Here is a 19,305-nt window from a genome sequence, read left to right as displayed (position 1 = left end):
ATGCAATTCATATGTCTCTGCTATAACTCATTTGGTATGAGCTTTGTAAAAGGAGTGTTAATATTTGTGATACATCATTTGTTGGAATGACAAACACAATGCATATGTCTCTGTTATATGTTATTTGGTGTGAGATTGGTAAAAGCAGTGTTAATATTTGTAAGGCACCATCTGTTGGAATGACAAATGCAAAGCATGTGACTCTGTTATATGACATTTGGTATGGGATTTCTAAAAGCAGTTATAATATTTCTGATGCGCCATCTGTTGAAATGAAATCTGCAAAGAATATGACTGTCATAAGTGGTCTTTGGCACTGTGCAGATTTTAAATAATCACACCCCGTGTGGTGCAGGCTCCAGTCAGTTGTGGGGGTGCTTCACTCCGGGGACAGTTGGGGTGTCTGACTGATTGCGTATGCACGTTTAATGCGAGCGCCAGTCAAGTACCTCATTATTGGCTTGGAAGGAGTGATGCAACACAAAAGTGCCCAATCAGGAAGGGTTAGACAAAAAGATCAAATCAAAAAGAGAATGGAAAAGAGAGTGAACTCACTACCAAATAAGATCGACGAACTGGCTGCGCTGGTGAAAAATGTCAGGACCTACAGAGAATGCAGTTTGTTGTGTTTTAGTGAAACGTGGCTAACTAACACCATCCCAGATGCTAACATGGAGCTACCCGGGTTTAGCACAGTTAGAGCGGACAGAGACGCGAGTTCCTGCGGGAAGCACAAAGGAGGAGGACTCGCTCTCTATGTGAATACACGGTGGTGTCACTCTGGACATGTTAACATAAAAATCCCCACTTGCTGAAGGGACATCGAACTGTTGGCCGGAAGTCTGTGTCCCTATTACTTGCCCCAGAGAGTTTGGACACGTCATTGTTGTTACTGTTTACATCCCTCCTCGGGCGGACGTGGAGACAGCGGGTGACATCATCCATTCTGCTGTTGCTAAGTTACAAACGCAGCACCCTGAGGCACTTGTGCTAATCGCTGGAGACTTTAACCATGTGACGCTGGACAAAACATGACCTGCCTTCTCCTAGTATGTGGGTTGTAACACCCGGGGAAATAAGACTATTGACTTACTGTATGCAAACGTTAAAGACACATACAGTGCCACCCCGCTGCCTGCGCTTGGGAAAGCAGATCATAACCTGGTTCTGCTTCATCCTCACTACACACCAAGAGTGAGGGTCCTACCTACAACCACACGCTCAATCAGGAAGTGGTACCCTGAGGCAGAGCAGGCTCTGAGAGACTGGAACTACAGACTGGGATATCCTGCAGGGGTCACATAGTGAGAACATTGAGGAGGTTGTTGACTGCACTACTGACTACATCAACTTCTGTATGGACATTGTAGTTCCAGTAAGAACAGTACGCTGCTATGCTAACAACAAGCTATGGATTACAAGTGACATCAAGGGCCTTTTGAACCAGAAGAAAAGGGCTTTTAAAGACGGTGATCAGCATGAGCTCAAGCGCATGCAGAAGGAACTCTGAGTCCAGCTCAGGGCGGCGAAGGAGCAGTACAGGAGAAAGCTGGAGCAGAAGTTGCAGAATAGCAGCATGAAGGAAGTGTGGGATGGGATGAAGATCATCACTGGCTGCAGCTCGAAGCGGGGTGCCACCATCGAGAGAAACGTGAAGAGAGCAAACCAGATGAACAACTTCATTAACAGGTTTGACCAACCTAACCCACTCTCACTCTCACCTCGGAGTACTGCACCCTCCACCCATCCTTCTGCTGACACAAGCATAGGAGTTTCCCCACACCCATAATTACAGCAGCCCAGGTAAGCAGAGAGCTGAGGAGACTTTGTGCCAGCAAAGCAGCGGGTCCAGATGGAGTATCGCCATGACTGCTGAAGGTCTGTGCACTGGAGCTGGGGAGTCCTCTACAGCGCATCTTCAACCTGAGCCTGGAACAGGGGAGAGTCCCGAGGCTTTGGAAAACATCTTGCATCACCCCAGTCCCAAAGGTATCACGTCCTAGTGAGCTGAACCACTTCCGGCCTGTCGCTCTGACGTCACATGTGATGAAGACCATGGAGAGACTGCTGCTTCACCTCCTGAGGCCACAGGTCCAACACGCCCTTGACCCTCTGAAGTTCGCATACCAGGAGAAGGTGGGAGCGGAAGATGCCATCATCTATATGCTACACCGATCCCTCTCTCACTTGGACAGAGGCAGTGGTGCTGTAAGAATTATGTTTCTGGACTTCTCTAGCGCCTTCAACACCATCCAACCTCTGCTCCTTAGGGACAAGCTGACAGAGATGGGAGTAGATTCATACCTGGTGGCATGGATCGTGGACTATCTTACAGACAGACCTCAGTATGTGCGTCTCGGGAACTGCAGGTCTGACATTGTGGTCAGCAACACAGGAGCGCCACAGGGGACTGTACTTTCTCCGGTCCTGTTCAGCCTATATACATCGGACTTCCAATACAACTCGGAGTCCTGCCACGTGCAAAAGTTCGCTGACGACACTGCCATTGTGGGCTGCATCAGGAGTGGGCAGGAGGAGGAGTATAGGGACCTAATCAAGGACTTTGTTAAATGGTGCGACTCAAACCACCTACACCTGAACACCAGCAAAACCAAGCAGCTGGTGGTGGATTTTAGGAGGACCAGACCCCTCATGGACCCCGTGATCATCAGAGGTGACTGTGTGCACTTGGACTGGACTGCCAATACTGATGCTCTGTGTAAGAAAGGACAGAACCGACTATACTTCCTTAGAAGGCTGACGACCTTCAACATCTGCAATAAGATGCTGCAGATGTTCAATCAGACGGTTGTGGTGAGCGCCCTCTTCTACGCGGTGGTGTGCTGGGGAGGCAGCATTAAGAAGAGGGACGCCTCACGCCTGGACAAACTGGTGAGGAAGGCAGGCTGTATTGTAGGCACGGAGCTGGACAGTTTGACATCCATGGCAGAGTGACGGGCGCTGAGCAGACTCCTGTCAATCATGGAGAATCCACTGCATCCACTGAACAGGATCATCTCCAGACAGAGGAGCAGCTTCAGCGACAGACTGCTGTCACCGTCCTGCTCCACTGACAGACTGAGGAGTTCATTCCTCCATCACACTATGCGACTCTTCAATTCCACCCGGGGGTTAAACGTTAACATTATACAAAGTTATTGTCAGTCTGTATACCTGTATTGTTATCACTCTTTAATTTAATATTTTTCTTTATCAGTATGCTGCTGCTGGAGTACGTGAATTTCCCCTTGGGATTAATAAAGTATCTATCTATCTATCTATCTATCTATCTATCTATCTATCTATCTATCTATCTATCTATCTATCTATCTATCTATCTATCTATCTATCTATCTATCTGCTGCCTCTTCAGTGTCTGCCATTCCTCCAATTTTAGGGTTGTCACAAAAACAGTCACAAGACATCAAACAGGTTTGGGGGCATCCACCCGTATATTGTGCCCTGGCAACAAAATGGGTCATTTTATTGAAATGTTCACAGGTTTGAGTCCAAAACAGAACTGACTTGAGTGCGAGAACATGGCAGCTTTAAAGGCCGGTACAGGAAGTGACATCGTCAATAGTGCCAGAACTGGAAGTTTAGTCTTCGGGGTACCATAAGTGACATCATCAATGGCGCAGGGAGCTAGCGGGATTTCCCATGGATGGTCTGCTGGGGATTGAGAGAGAAAGTCAGTGCAGCTCGCCACCCCCAGGTCTGGGGTGAAACTACTATTATTCAGGCCCTTTAGCTGCCTCCCAGTCACACGCGTGTGACAGTGTCATCTTCAAATTTCAGAACTCTACCAAAATTAATGTCACTAATATAATTAGAAAACGTAACGGTCCAAGGACAGACCCCCATTTTCCACTTACCTGTACTCTTTGTTTCTTGTTGGTTGTCCAACGTGAGCTCCAGTTTTGTAGGTTACCTCTAATGCCTACAGCTTCGAGTTCTAGAATGAATCTTTGGTGTGGGACGACTGAGTCAATGGCTTTATGAAAGTTGAAGACAATGATGTCATATTCTTTTTTATTCTATCATCTACCGCAGAAGCCAACTCAAAAGATTGGTTTGGCCAGATCTTCCTGTTGTAAACACACGGTGGCTGTTATTTAGTGTACTATTTTCATTTGGCCACTTTTCATACTAGCTGTCCCCCGCAGCTCTGCCCACATAGTCGTGAAACAGAACAAACTTTAAAAATCAATTAAAAAAAATGTAATTCTGGCCAAGTAGAAGGTAGGTGCACTCCAGAGTCAAACACTGGCACTGTATCTGATCGTGTTCAGCTCTGACAGGAGAGCGTTCCCCGCTTGGGTAAAAAAGCACATGGCCGTGATATCTCTTGTCAATCAGCAGCTACCCTCTAAAACACATGGAGCTCTGATCTCTCTCTCTAAAACATCAAACGTTAATCCTTGACAATCTCTAGATGATGATGTCTGCTGAACAAACAGGTAGCGCTAGCTAAGTGGAGGCGAGGTGCACTCCAACACGTGGCGACAGGTAGAGAGACTCGAACAGAGGCTGGCGTGTGAGTGAGGAAAGCCCCGCCCCCTGCTCTCCACCCACAGCCACTCTCTTGGATTTGCATAAATACATTGGTACCGCAAGTGAACTCTGGTACTTAGCGCGATGAGAGAAGTCGCAAAATCAACCGGAAAGTTCAAGCAAATTAGAGAAAACAACCCGAGCTAAATCCATTAAGTAGTTCTCTCGTTCGCTAGTGAAGCAGAGGTAAGGTACACCCCGAGGCTGGTGCGTGAGTGAGGAGGGAACCCTCGGCCTGCAGCATTTCCCTCAGATTCATGCAAAGTATGATGTCACAAAATCAACTGGAATGTTCAAGCAAATTACAGAAGAAAAACCCAATCTAAATCCATTAAGTAATTCTCTCGTGAAAAGCAGACAGACATACAGACTGACTGACAGACAGACATTGGATTTTACATATATATTGTAATACGAAAGAATCGACTCCAACAAATCAGTGGATTTGATGAAAAATAATTGAGCAATGGATCAAAAAACCAAAGCATTTGACAAAATACAGCTCTGAAATGAATGGTCGACACGATGTGATATGGCAGGAAAGGACATCAAAAATGTAGGATGGAAGTGATGTCATCTTCTGCAGTGGGAAGCGGATATGAGGTTGGGCGGCCATTTTGAGAACCCGGAAATGGTGAAGGTAATTGAATGGGATCGTTATTGTTCTTCTTTGGGTCTAGTAAAAGAGAGTCAGGGGCCTTAGTATCTGAAAACAACCCTTCATCTCGCGAAAGATCATTCACTTTAGGGCTTGTTGACTGCTTCCTAAGCACACGTGTGTGACAATTTATAGATATAGATCCATCCATCCATCCATCCATTTTCCAACCCGCTGAATCCGAACACAGGGTCACGGGGGTCTGCTGGAGCCAATCCCAGCCAAAACACAGGGCACAAGGCAGGAACCAATCCCGGGCAGGGTGCCAACCCACCGCAGGACACACACAAACACACCCACACACCAAGCACACACTAGGGCCAATTTAGAATCGCCAATCCACCTAACCTGCATGTCTTTGGACTGTGGGAGGAAACCAGAGCACCCGGAGGAAACCCATGCAGACACGGGGAGAACATACAAACTCCACGCAGGGAGGACCCGGGAAGCAAACCCAGGACCCCCAACTGCGAGGCAGCAGCGCTACCCACTACACTACCGTGCCGCCCTTAGATATAGATTATAATTTCCATAATTTTTCATGGTACAGAAGTAAGACTTATTGGTCGGCTCTACTGGCTGTGGTTGACCAGCTACAACTTGGTAGAGCTACCAACATGTCATCGGTCCTGCTCCTTCTAGACCTCTCCTCTGCCTTTGACATGGTCAGCCATGACATCCTTCTTGCCTCCGACGCTGACCTTGGCATCACTGGCCTGCTCTCAGATGGTCTCTGGTATCAGTTGGTCTCAAGCAGATCATAGAGCGTGTCCTGTTGAGAAGAGTTGTCAAAGACAAACCAGACTTGTACAGGGGTGTCACAAGGACTGATGATGGGTCCTCTACTCATCTCTCTGTACTCCACATCACTGAGCTCCACCATCCAACCCGCGTCACACATTGAGTTCACATCCCTGATTGCTGGCCTACAGAGTAGTCAATGGATCAGCACCTGAGTTTATGAAGACACTGGTGAGGTGCTCTGCTCCTTCTCGGCCCACTCAGGTCTGCCAGTAGAACAGCGTCTGGTGATGCCGCCTCAAGTCTCACTCCAGACTCATTTCATGTGTAATTCCTAGTTGAAGCGATGGGCTGCCCACCTGCATCCATTTTGTTGACTCCCTTGATGCATTTAAGAAAAAATTGAAAACTTATCTGTTCTGTGAGTATCGTCTGTCTACCCCTTACACTTGTCAGGTTCATTATTGGATTGGTCTACTCCCGTACCCTAATATTAGACAGATATGCACGTACACTCAGACCCTAACCACAACAGTGCTCTATGAATGACACACACACACACAGCTGGTTAACTTCTAGCACTTTAAACCACACAAGTGCCTTAGGAATAACACGGCCTGTCACTCTCTTAGCACTTCAAGAGACTTATCGGCATGAACAACACGATGTGTTGAATAGATCTCAGACCAAAATACTAGGAATATATTTATACATACAAAAGCTCAACATCTTTGGTTATATGCCATTTACCAACCAAAGATGTCTTACCTGCGGTGGGTTGGCACCCTGCCCGGGATTGGTTCCTGCCTTGTGCCCTGTGTTGGCTGGGATTGGCTCCAGCAGACCCCCGTGACCCTGTGTTCGGATTCAGCGGGTTGGACAATGGATGGATGGAAGATGTCTTACTTTACGTCCTGTTCCCTACTATCGGGTAGAGCTCACACCCTCGGCCTTAATAAACCTCACAGCCCAGAGAGTACAGCAAACCTCTGGATGCTCCCGGTGCTCATAAAAAAATGACTTTATTACTTCAGTCACTCTGCACATAAAGACAAAATATAGAAAGATGAAAACAAGTTAAGATTTATTAAAGTACAGTAATAACTAATAGAAAATAAGATCAAAAGTAAAGTCTGGATAAAAATCTTAAAACAGCCTACTGAAAGGAATTAGTGATGTCAAGGATGAATGATTTAGCATTCGATGTTCATGAAATGCTGTTAACTGACGATCTGTTGAATACTGCTCACACGTGTCTTTGTTTTCTCTTCTGACATCGCTCTTCTGTCGTCACTGTTTCTCTTCTGCTTTCAGACGAGGCATATTTATTATGAAATTTCATGCCGGGGTTTTTCCCAACACATTGATTGTTGCATGCACTTGATTGGCTGTCTGTCGATAAGATGGATGAATTTTGCTCAAACTTTTTAATCTATCTTTTCCCAAATAATAAAAGTTTTTTTTTTTGATGTTGCCTGAGGTATCGGCATGTCTTCCTTTCCCAGGCTGTAAACTGATTTTGCCCTATGTTGTGAACAACTGTTATAAAAGTGAGGTATAAGGGAAGAGGATATGTTTTTGATGTTATAGTGCCTATTCAAGTGTCCTGCATCTGAATTCATCTTCTTGGGACTGTGCAAAATATAATGAAAATATAGAGAATAATTTGCAGATTTTATACACCATAACAATCTGTTGAATTGATCAAAGAAGAAAAAATGAAACTTTGCTCTGTGATCTTTTAAATTGTTGATTAATTTCTTGTTACCGTATATACTCGCGTATAAGTCGGGTCTTGAAACCTGAAAAAAATCGATCATAAAATCAAACTCCGACTTATATGCCTGTTCAAAAATGCAACACTTAACTTCTTGCTTCTTCCAATCTCGCGCCAGTTTCTCAAACACATTGAATTTTGTTGCAGCAGTTTCTTTCGCCACTTCAATGATGTTTAATTTAAAACCAGCTTCATATTTTCTTCTGATCAAACACTCCATCATAGATAAGGGATGCTCTTACGATAAAGGTGTATGAGGGTGTGAGATACAAAAAAAACCAAAATCAGTGCAAATGTTGCTTCGGAATAGTTTGGGTATTACCGTGTGGTCATGTGGGCACAATACATAGAAATATAAAGGCAGTGTGCTCCGTGGTGACTCTCTCAGGTGGACGTTAGCATATCATAATCTCTTGGACCAATAGCGTGAGTTTTCCGCATTCTACTTATACGACCGACATTATAAAATACCGGGAATTATATGGTAAAATCAATTCCCAACTTATCCACGGGAGAACTTAAACACGAGCATATACGATAGATATCAAATAGTGCAAGTTGAGCAAGTGCAAAGTATTTACGAAGAGACAAACAGCAGAGTTACCAGTTAAATGTTGTAAAAACAATTAGGGGTAACCCTAAGTATGTTTATTTAGGATTTGAATACTTTAAGGAAAGAAGTGGAGATGGTGTGTAATTTAAGATGGAAGTGGAAAATACTGCATAGCCCACTTTAAATTTTCTATTTGACAAATAACAAGAAAACCATTCTATTGCCGTTCCAGATAAACCAGCCCACCCGTTACTTGGACCTCTTTTGTAAGTTGCTTTAGATAAAAGCATCTGCACTAAACAGTGCAAATGTCGATTTGCAATAGTTTGGGTATTACCGTGTGGTCACGTAGGCACCATACATAGAAGAAAAAATTGGCCGTGTGCTCCGTGGTGACTCTCTCAGGTGGGTGTTAGCATGTCGTAATCTCTTGGACCAATAGCGTGAGTTTTCCACATTCGACTTATACGACCAACATTATAAAATACCGTAAATTACACGGTAAAATCAAGTCCCGAATTATCTGCGGGAGGTCTGAAGACCTCAGACAGTTGCCCAGTGTCACGCACAGAGGGACAATTCAGGACAACAGTTTAATTAATAACTCCTTAATCCCAACTCTCATCACAACCACACATTGTCCAATATTGATCCCAGAACATACCAACCTGCCAATCCAGAGGTGGTAGTAGCTTACATATTACTCATCTGATTGGCCAGCAGACACATCTGTATCTCCACACCCAGTGTTGGCCTTAAGCACATGCCCGGGTTTGCCATTAGGACCAGCAGCCCTGCATGCCTTTACTTTGCTCAGTGCAGGTGTTAAGTCTGAGGGGCCGGTTGTCTGGGGAAGGGGCAGTTTTGGTTGCAATGAGCATAAATGAATATAAAGGTTGTTTAGCTTGTCAGGAAGGGAGACATTACAAATTGTTAAGGTTGTATTTACCTTCCCATATTCTGTGATGGTCCGGATGCCTTGCCACACACACCTGGGATCTGAGTTTTTGAAATGATCCTCAGTTTGTTGCTTGAATTTCTGTTTGGCTCTCCTGATGCCCTTTTTCAGGTTGACCCTGGGATGTGCTGAAGGTCTCAGCATCGCAAGATCTGAAAATGGCATTGCAGGCTTTCAGCAGGAGTCTAACCCCTCTATTCATCCAAGGTTTCTGATTAGGGATCAAAAATGATCAGAGCCGGCTATACTTCCTTAGAAGTCTAGTGTCCTTCAACATCTGCAATAAGATGCTGCAGATGTTCTATCAGACGGTTGTGGTGGGCGCCCTCTTCTATGCGGTGGTGTGCTGGGGAGGCAGCATAAAGAAGAGGGACGCCTCACGCCTGGACAAACTGGTGAGGAAGGCAGGCTCTATTGTTGGCACGGAGCTGAACAGTTTGACATCCGTGGCAGAGCGACGGGCACTGAGCAGACTCCTGTCAATCATGGAGAATCCACTGCATCCACTGAACAGGATCATCTCCAGACAGAGGAGCAGCTTCAGCGACAGACTGCTGTCACCGTCCTGCTCCACTGACAGACTGAGGAGATCGTTCCTCTACCACACTATGCGACTCTTCAATTCCACCCGGGGGGGGTAAACGTTAACATTTAACATTATATAAAGTTGTTGTCTGTTTTTACCTACATTTTTATTACTCTTTAATATTGTTCTTTATCAGTATGCTGCTGCTGAAGTATATGAATTTCCCCTTGGGATTAATAAAGTATCTATCTATCTATCTATCTATCTATCTATCTATCTATCTATCTATCTATCTATCTATCTATCTATCTATCTATCTATCTATCTAGGGAAGGTCTTAATCTGTTTGTATGTTGTAAGTTCATTAATGCTAGTATTAATATACAGTATCTCACAAAAGTGAGTACACCCCTCACACTTTTGTAAATATTTTATTATATCTTTTCATGGGACAACACTGAAGATAGGACCCTTTGATCCAAAGTACAGTAGTCCGTGTACAGCTTGTATCACAGTGTAAATTTGCTGTCCCTTCAAAATAACTCATCACACAGCCATTAATGTCTAAACCGCTGGCAACAAAAGTGAGTACACCCCTAAGTGAAAAATGTCCAAATTGTGCCCAAAGTGTTAATATTTTGTGTGGCCACCATTATTTTCCAGCACTGCCTTAACTCTCTCAGGCATGGAGTTCACACGAGCTTCACAGGTTGCCACTCCTCCATGATGCCATCACTGAGCTGGTGGATGTTAGAGACCTTGTGCTCCTCCACCTTCCGTTTGAGGATGCCCCACAGATGCTCAATGGGGTTTAGGTCTGGAGTCCGCTTGGTCAGTCCAGCACCTTCACCCTCAGTTTCTTTAGCAAGGCAGTGGTCATCTTGGAGGTGTGTTTGGGGTCGTTATCATGTTCAGTTGCTGAAGGGAGGGGGTCCTGCTCTGCTTCAGTATGTCACAGTACATGTTGGCATTCATGTAGCTCCCTAGTGCCGGCAGCACTCATGCAGCCCCAAACCATGACATTCCCACCACCATGCTTGACTGTAGGCAAGACACACTTGTCTTTGTACTCCTCACACACGCTTGACACCATCTGAACCCAATAAGTTTATCTTGGTCTCATCAGACCACAGCACATGGTTCCAGTAATCCATGTCTTTAGTCTGCTTGTCTTCAGCAAACTGTTTGTGTGCATCATCTTTAGAAGAGGCTTCCTTCTGGGATGACAGCCATGCAGACCATTTTGATGCAGTGTGCGGCGGGTGTACGTTCTGAGCACCGACAGGCTGACCTGTGCAGCAATGCTGGCAGCACTCATATGTCGATTTTCAAAAGACAACCTCTGGATATGACGCTGAGCACGTGCACTCAACTTCTTTGGTCGATCATGGCGAGGCCTGTTCTGAGTGGGACCTGTCCTGTTAAACCGCTGTATGGTCTTGGCCACCGTGCTGCAGCTCAGTTTCTGGATGTTGCCAATCTTCTTATAGCCGAGGCCATCTTTATGTAGAGCAGCAATTCTTTTTGTCAGATCCTCAGAGAGTTCTTTGCCATGAGGTGCCATGTTGAACTTCCAGTGACCAGTATGAGAGAGTGTGAGAGCGAGAACACCACATTTAACACACCTGAGACCTGGTAACACGAATGAATCACATGACACCCACCGGGGAGGGAAAATGGCTAATCGGGCACAATGTGGACATTTTTCACTTAGGGGTGTACTCACTTTTGTTGCCAGCGGTTTAGACATTAATGGCTGGGTGTTGAGATATTTTGAGGGGACAGCAAATTCACACTGTGATACAAGCTGTACACGGACTACTTTACATTGAATCAAAGTGTCATATCTTCAGTGTTGTCCCATGAAAAGACAGAATAAAATATTTACAAAAATGTGAGGGGTGTACTCACTTTTGTGAGATGCTGTAATCTATGACAAAAGTGGTGTACCTTTCAACATCCACTTCCGAATCCCGAGTGGCATTGGTGGCAAACAAGTTCCAGTCTGTGTGCCGAAACTTTTGCTGTAAAGCAGAGTCTGCCTCTTCACCGAAGGCCTCACGCATCTGATAAGTGGTGTGTATTTAGGACAGAGGAGCAGGGAGAGGGGATCTAATTGTCCAAAGTGGGGGAGCAGAAAGCAATGTTTGTATATTAGGTGGTCTAAGATTCTGTCACCTCAGGTGGGGCAGGAGACGTTTTGACGAAACTTGGGGAATACCCTTCTGAAGCTGCAAGGATTGATTAAGCTCACAGTACTGAAAGCCCCATCTGGATGTTCTTTCATTGCAAGCTAAGCATTGACATCCGGTGGTACACACACGACAGTGATAACGATACAGTTGAAGTCAGACGTTTATGCGCACTGTGAGGGAATTCTTCTAAAATCACTTTATAACCTTCCACAGATTTTATACTAACAGACTATACAGTAAGTTTGGCAGTTCATTTAAGATGTCTACTTTGTGCAGGGCAAAAGTCATTTCCAGCAATGTTCACAGACCTCAGAGTATTTCACATTTCATCGAGCAGATCACAATTCCAGTGGGTCACAAGTTCCCATACACTTTGTTAATATTTGGTAGCATTTCCTTTAAATTGTTTCACTCGAGCCAAATGTTTTGGGGTGGTCTTCCACAAGCGTCTTACAATACGTTGCTGGAATTTTGACCCACTCCTCCAGACAGCGTTGGCCTCCTCGCTCACACAATCGGATTGAGGTCAGGGCTTTGTGATGGCCACTCCAATACCTTAACCTTGTTTTCCTGAAGCCATTTTGCCACAATTTGGGAGGTCTGCTTAGGGGTCCTTGTCGATTTGATAGACCCATTTGTGACTGAGCTTCAGCTTCCTTGTTGAGCTCTTGAGATGTTGCCGCATTTTTATCTCCATCGTTTTCCTTCCTCGTGATGCTGTCTATTTTGTGAAGTGCACCAGTCCCACTTGCAGCCCCCACAACATGATGCTCCCCACCCCATGCTTTGGCTTGCAAGCCTCACCCTTTCTCCTCCAAACATAATGATGGTCATTATGTCCAAAGAGTTTGATCTTGGATTCATCAGACCAGAGGTCATTTCTCCAGAAGGTCAGATCTTTGTCCCCATGCGCCACTGCAAACTGCAGTCTGGCTTTTTGATGGTAGCTTTGAAGCGACAGCTTCTTCCTTGCTGAGTAGCTTTTCAGGTGATGTCGATATCAGACTTGTTTTACTGCGGATATTGAGACTTGTCTACCTGTGTCCTCCAGCATCTTCACAAGGTCCTTTGCAGTTGTTCTGGTATCGATTTGCACTTGTTCATGCCAAAGTACGTTCTTCTGAAGAAGACAGAATGCGTCTCCTTTCTGAGTGGTATGATGGCTGGGTGGTCCCAGGGTGTTTATACGTGTGTATTATTATTTGTACAGATGAACGTGGCACCTTGAGGTGTTTGTCAGTTGTTCTCAAGGATGAACCAGATTTGTGAAGGTCCACCATTTTGTTTCTGAGGTCTTGGATGATTTCTTATGATTTTCCCATTATGTCAAACCAAGAGGCCGTGAGTTTGAAGGTTGGCCTTAACACCCATCCACACGTTGACTCCAATTAGGCTAACTGGATGTCAGAAGCTAATTGTCGAATTGCCTAAAGGCTTGACATCATTTTCTGGACTTTTCCAAGCTGTTCAATGGCCCAGTTAGCAAAGTGTATGTACACTTGTGACCCACTGGAATTGCGATATTGCCATGAAAAAGTGTATACTCGGATGTCTGTGAATATTGTTGGAAAGAATTTCTTTTGTTCTGCACAAAGAAGATTCTTCAACGATATGCCAAGCTTATATGCGGCAGGCAGGCGAGTCCATTTGGCCGAAACGTCATTGCAGCAACTCCAAATCGTACTCAGTAGTTTGTATGCCCCCCGACACACACATGCCTGACAACGTCCTAATGAGACGACAGATGGTGTCCTGGGGGATCTTCTCAACAGATCTGGGCCAGGGCATCACCGAGCTCCTGGACAGTCTGAGTCGTCGGATGGACTGAAACATAATGTCCCACCCAGATATGGTCTATTGGATTGAGGTCAGGCGAGTGAGTGGGGGGGTGAGGGGGAAGTCAATGGGATCAATTCCTTCATCTTCTCGCCACATGAGGCCGGACATTGTCATGCACCAGGAGGAACCCAGGAGCCACTGCCCTAGCATAGGGTCTGACAATGGGTCCAAGGATTTCATCCCGATACCTAATGACAGTCAAGGTGCCTTTGTCTAGCCTGTAGAGGTCTGCGTGTCCCCCCATGGACATGCCTACCCAGACTGACCATCACTGACCCCCCACCAAACCGGTCATGCTGAATGATGTCACAGGCAGCATAACGTTCTCCACGGCTTCTCCAGACCCTTTCACGTCTGTCACATGTGCCCAGGGTGAACCTGCTCTCATCTGTGAAAAGCACAGGGCACCCGCCAGTGGTGGACTTGCCAATTCTGGTATTCTAAGGCAAATGCCAATCGAGCTGCATGGTGCCCACTAGAGGACGTCGGGCCCTCAGACCACCCTCATGAAGTCTGTTTCTGATTGTTTGCTCAGAGACATTCACACCAGTGGCCTGCCTGCCTGCTGGAGGTCATTTTGTTGGCTGTGCCAGTGCTCATCCTGTTCCTCCTTGCCCAAAGGAGCAGACACCGGTGGGTCCTGCTGATGGGTTAAGGACCTTCTACGAGGGGCCCTGTCCAGCTCTCCTATAGTAACTGTCTGTCTGTCTCCTGGAATCTCCTCCATGTCCTTGAGACTGTGCTGGGAGACCCAGCAAACCTTCTGGCAATGGGAGGCATGTATTGATGTGCCATCCTGGACAAGTTGGACTACCTGCGCCAGCTCTGTAGGGTCCAGGTATGGCCTCATGCTACCAGTAGTGACACTGACCGTAGACAAATGTGAAACGAGTGACAAAACAGATGAGGAGGGGAAAATGTCCGTGGCCTCCCTCCACCTGTGAAACCATTCATTCCTGTTTTGGTGGATCGTCTCATTGTGGCCCCTCTAGTGCACCAAAGCAGCTGAAACTGATGAACAAGCCCCTCTGCTACTTCACTGACCACATCAATAGCCCACAAGTGTCATTGACTTGATGCTATACTCAGATTAAAAAATGTTCATTTCATTTCTTTGAGCAGTATATACTGTATATATTATTTATTGTAGTGGGATCTACCACTGTACTATACACAGACAGAGCAAACAGGCAGGGTCGGGGGGGCCAGGTCAGTGGCCAAGTTATAATGTTCCCTGCATCATCCATCTGGCGATTGGCACTTTGTGCGGGGCAGCGGTCAGCTTGTAGTTGTTTCTGTGGCGCTGCATATCTGCGGTTGCATTGGTGATGGACAAGCAACCCTCAACAGATGCATCAGTCGCACTTCTGCGTGTCATCCCATTGGGGAGGGTCTCAAAAGAGTTGAGAAGTCTCACAATATATATATATATATATATATATACATACACTTAATCATCAGATATTGTAGATTAGCAGAGCAATGACTTTCCGTTACAACAGTGACTGCACACCAAGCGTTGTTCACATCAATACGTAGACCTCCACTTTGATCTTACTGGTGGTCTCTGTCGTTCTGTCAACTTAATAGCGATGTCCCAGATACAGTTATTTAACCATGTTTCTGTTAAGACCATGATGTTGCAGTCTTTAATACATGAGTGTGAGATGATCTGGAATGATAGCCTGTTTAGACCAAACATTGGTGAGGAAAATGCTTGGCAGAGGTAGATGGTGGGGGGGGTTTGCTGAAGCTTTGCCTGAATATCTCCACGCATTCCTCTCCTTTGTTTATGATTTCGACGCCACTGCTGGGCTCTTCCCATCGGCGGTGCCGATTTGCTAGACTGTGGTGTTCTGGCTATCTCTGGCTGTAGTTGAACGTTTTCCATTGCTGTGTTTTTACAAAGGAAGCCAATTTTCAAAAGTTCTAGTCGGCTATACGATATATTCACACGACTGTATTGGGGAAAAATAAAGAAAAAATAGTAACCATAATACTACTAATTCGCGAAAACTGGGAAGATGCAGGGTGTCACGATGCACACATGTCGCCGCCATGCTGTTAACAGACACAAATAGACAGGAGTGCTAACAAACAGTATAATCCTTTATTCCACTAAAAGTTACAACTCGTAACTTATGACTTCAGACTTGGAAAATGGAAAGTAAACGTGCCCCAAACTCGGAATTCCTAATCGTAAACTCGGACCTGGGGCCTCATATATAAAGCCGTGTGTAGAACTCACACTATAACATGGCGTAAGCACAAAAGCGGGATTGTGCGTACGCACAGAAAAATCCAGATGCAGAATCTGTGCGTACGCAAACTTTCACGTTCTTCCACTACATAAATCCCGATCAGCGTGAAAAGTAACGCACGTGCACGCACCTTCTGTCCCGCCCCAACTCCTCCCAGAATTACGCCTCTTTGAATATGCAAATCAATATAAATAGCCTTCTGTGAAAAGACAATGGGAAAAGCACGGGAGAAAATATAAGAATTTCAGCGAATACCAAGTGGAGGCAAAGGAAAAAACGTACTATTTGTTGGTTTAAACAGTGGTATAATCAACAAAAGGAAGTTGATCGAGTGACAGAGTGTCGGAGAAACTTGAAAGGTCAAGTTCACAAAGTAGCACAGTGCCCGAAATAAAAAAGAAGTCACATATCAAAGTCGGTGTGAAAAGGCAAGTCGTAGCCCACCGTCTGAGTGTCATATGAAAGTTTATTAGGGTACAGACAAAAAAACATAGGCACACAGTGGGGAAAAAAGCACGAAATGTCAACTTTAATCTCGAAATTTCCACTTTAATCACGTAGTTTATTTTGTCATTAAAGTAGAACATCATAAACTTCATCTTAAAATCGTTTATTTTACTAGTTTCTCAAGTAGCACGTTAAATGCTTTGTTCTGTGTTTGATCTTCTATGTGCTCTACATGTGTGAATCACTACGTGCTTCCGTTCTTTCTCTTTCTCCGACAGGACACATAATCCATTACATTCGTGATATTACAGCTCTCTGAATAATTAAAACACTGAGATGTATACGTGATATCATTTTCATGATGATAGGAATGAAAGCATGTTATTAAACATGGGAACACGGTGACGCAGTGATTGTTCATATCTCACGCAAGAGGCTTGCTGCACCATGCGCAACCTTCAATTAAATAATTTATCACAGCAGTATTGTCTCTTTCAAACGTACTAAACTCCAATTCCTGTCCTTACTTTTCTTTCTCCAATTACCCAATCGCCACACAATCAGCTCTGTAATAGACGTGAAGCCATCTGTAAGCTTAAAACGCCGATTCTTCAAAACTTTTAAGGAACATTGAAATATCTTCGTAGTACATGTTTAATTATTATATCCGTCTATCCTTCCAGTGTCATGTCAGCACCAGCAAGAATACAGCGCAATGCAGGAACAATCCGTGAACTAGCTAGCGCTGCGGCACCGTGTCCTCACATGTTTAATTATTAACAATACAGATTATTTAAATGAAGTTAAAGTTTTATCTGTATAATATAATCAACAGATTTTGCTGCATTTCATCTTAAAAATGATATCGTCATCATATGTAAATACGCGCTTCATAAAGTGGCGCAGGTTGTGCAATATTATAACTGTAGTGCAAGTTTACAGTGAGGTGATTGTACTTATAAGTATTAACAGTTCTATAAGGAGCACTTGATGGACTGATTGAGTGCGTTTATAGTTCTTGGGATGAAACTGTTTCTGAAACGCGAGGTCCATACAGGAAAGGCTTTGACGCGTTTTGCCGTGGCTGAGGTAGTGTGTGATTGAAACTATGTACCGATAATTCTCTTTCCGATCATCTGCTGCTGTGATTCCCCACTCAGCTACAGTGATATAAATACTCCGAGTGGTGCAGTGAGAGTAATATGGAAAAAGATGATCCGCAGTGGCAACCCTTAATGGGAGCAGCTGAAAGAAGAACAAGATGCAGTGAGCGTAACAACGCTAAAGCAGTTATGGTATTTGGAATACTATGGCTATTCCCTGGACCATTATATTGTTACAGGTTAATTACAATCAGATGCATTACACTAATAAACAATATGCAGTTAATTTCAGTGTATTTATAAAGCCGCGTCAGGAATGTGGGTCTAAGAAAGAAAGGGTGACCACACAGGAACAGTAGCACTGCTTTGACGCTGGGTGCCGCCAGTCTGCAAAACCAAGCGGAGAAATTGCGTACGCCAGGGTATGAGGTACCGTGGAAATGTGTGTGGCTTTACGCCAAGTTTAGGTTTTAACATCGCGATTTGAGCGTGGAAATGTTCGTACGCAACATTTCTTTTTTTTTTTTTTTAACTCTAAAATAACTTTATTATGACACATAAATACGACAAACTTCACTGACACAATGTCGTGTTATCAAGGAGCCTAAAATAGGAAGATGGCCTCATTTTTCCACCACTGACCCGTCCATCATCTTTCAGTTCTGAGAGTTCCGCTTTTCCATTCTTCTCTGGGACAGCCGCCTGCTGTTGCCGCGGACTCTTGTGGATTTTGTCGATTTGAAAAAGGGTCTTGAGGTTTTTCCGGGTAAGCTCCACTTCGTCCTCAAATTTCTGGATCTGCTGTCGGCACTTTTTCCTAATGTAGATGCACAGACGCTCCATCTCCAGCATGAAGTACTCGTCCACCTGCTAGCAGCTCTTTGTAATCCTTCTTCAACTGCAGAAAGCCACATTTTGGGTTGTGCTTGGAGTGCTCAAGCCAGGGGTTATCCTGCGGCTCCCAGCCCACCAGCTCCGTCAGGCAGAAGAAGCAACGCACAACGTCCGGCTTGTTTTCACTGGGGCAGTGGACAAAGCCTGCGCGTGCCATCATTTCTGGTGTGCAGAGACAGTCTTCGAGGAACGGCCAGTCGACAAAGGTCATCAGACGGTCCTTATGACTGTACATCTCCATGTAGTCCACAAGTACGTTCTGCGCTGCTGCCCCTCCTTCTGCCATCGTGTTTTAGGGGCAACATTTCTGTGCGTACGCACCGTTTATACATGAGTCCCCTGGTCTGTTAAGACAGACATCAGATTATATTGTCAATCCAAAATGGCAACCTACACCGTGAACAGTAACACCATATAGTGTGATGGACGACCGGCTATGGACTCCGGTCGCCACCCCCAGGCCACTAGGAGGAGCCCTCCGGACAGCATGATGGTGCCCCGAGTTCCAGCAGGGCCTCATGGACTTTGTAGTTTCTATACACAGCCCTGCTGGATACCTTGGGGACCACCGGGAGTCGCTGTAGGGGGGCTAGTGGGCTCTTGTTTGCCCTATAACCTGGGAGTGCGTCACAGTCACGTGAATGGAGGAAGCGACATGCTCCCGGGGTGAAGAAGAGGACTGTTTGCCCTGACCCGAAAGGAAAATGGACTTGTGGGTTTGGCCAGGAACCACTTCCGGGTCAGGGGCTATAAAAGGATTGTGGGAAGCCCAGAACACTGAGCTGAGCTGGGAGGTAGG

The 19,305-nt window shown here is 45.3% G+C and overlaps 1 protein-coding gene across 1 annotated transcript; it reads right to left on the bottom strand.

The window, feature by feature from the left end:
• Positions 1 to 18,185: 18,185 nt before the first annotated feature.
• LOC114649581 (baculoviral IAP repeat-containing protein 5-like) lies at positions 18,186 to 18,798 on the bottom strand. The gene is given in 2 exon segments (XM_051924784.1): positions 18,186 to 18,479; positions 18,481 to 18,798. Coding segments are annotated over 2 exon segments (606 nt in total). The 5' UTR covers positions 18,793 to 18,798.
• Positions 18,799 to 19,305: the final 507 nt, after the last annotated feature.

This window comes from Erpetoichthys calabaricus, chromosome 3, assembly GCF_900747795.2.
Source record: "Erpetoichthys calabaricus chromosome 3, fErpCal1.3, whole genome shotgun sequence".
Taxonomy (NCBI): domain Eukaryota; kingdom Metazoa; phylum Chordata; class Cladistia; order Polypteriformes; family Polypteridae; genus Erpetoichthys; species Erpetoichthys calabaricus.
This window is presented reverse-complemented; position numbering and strand designations above follow the sequence as displayed.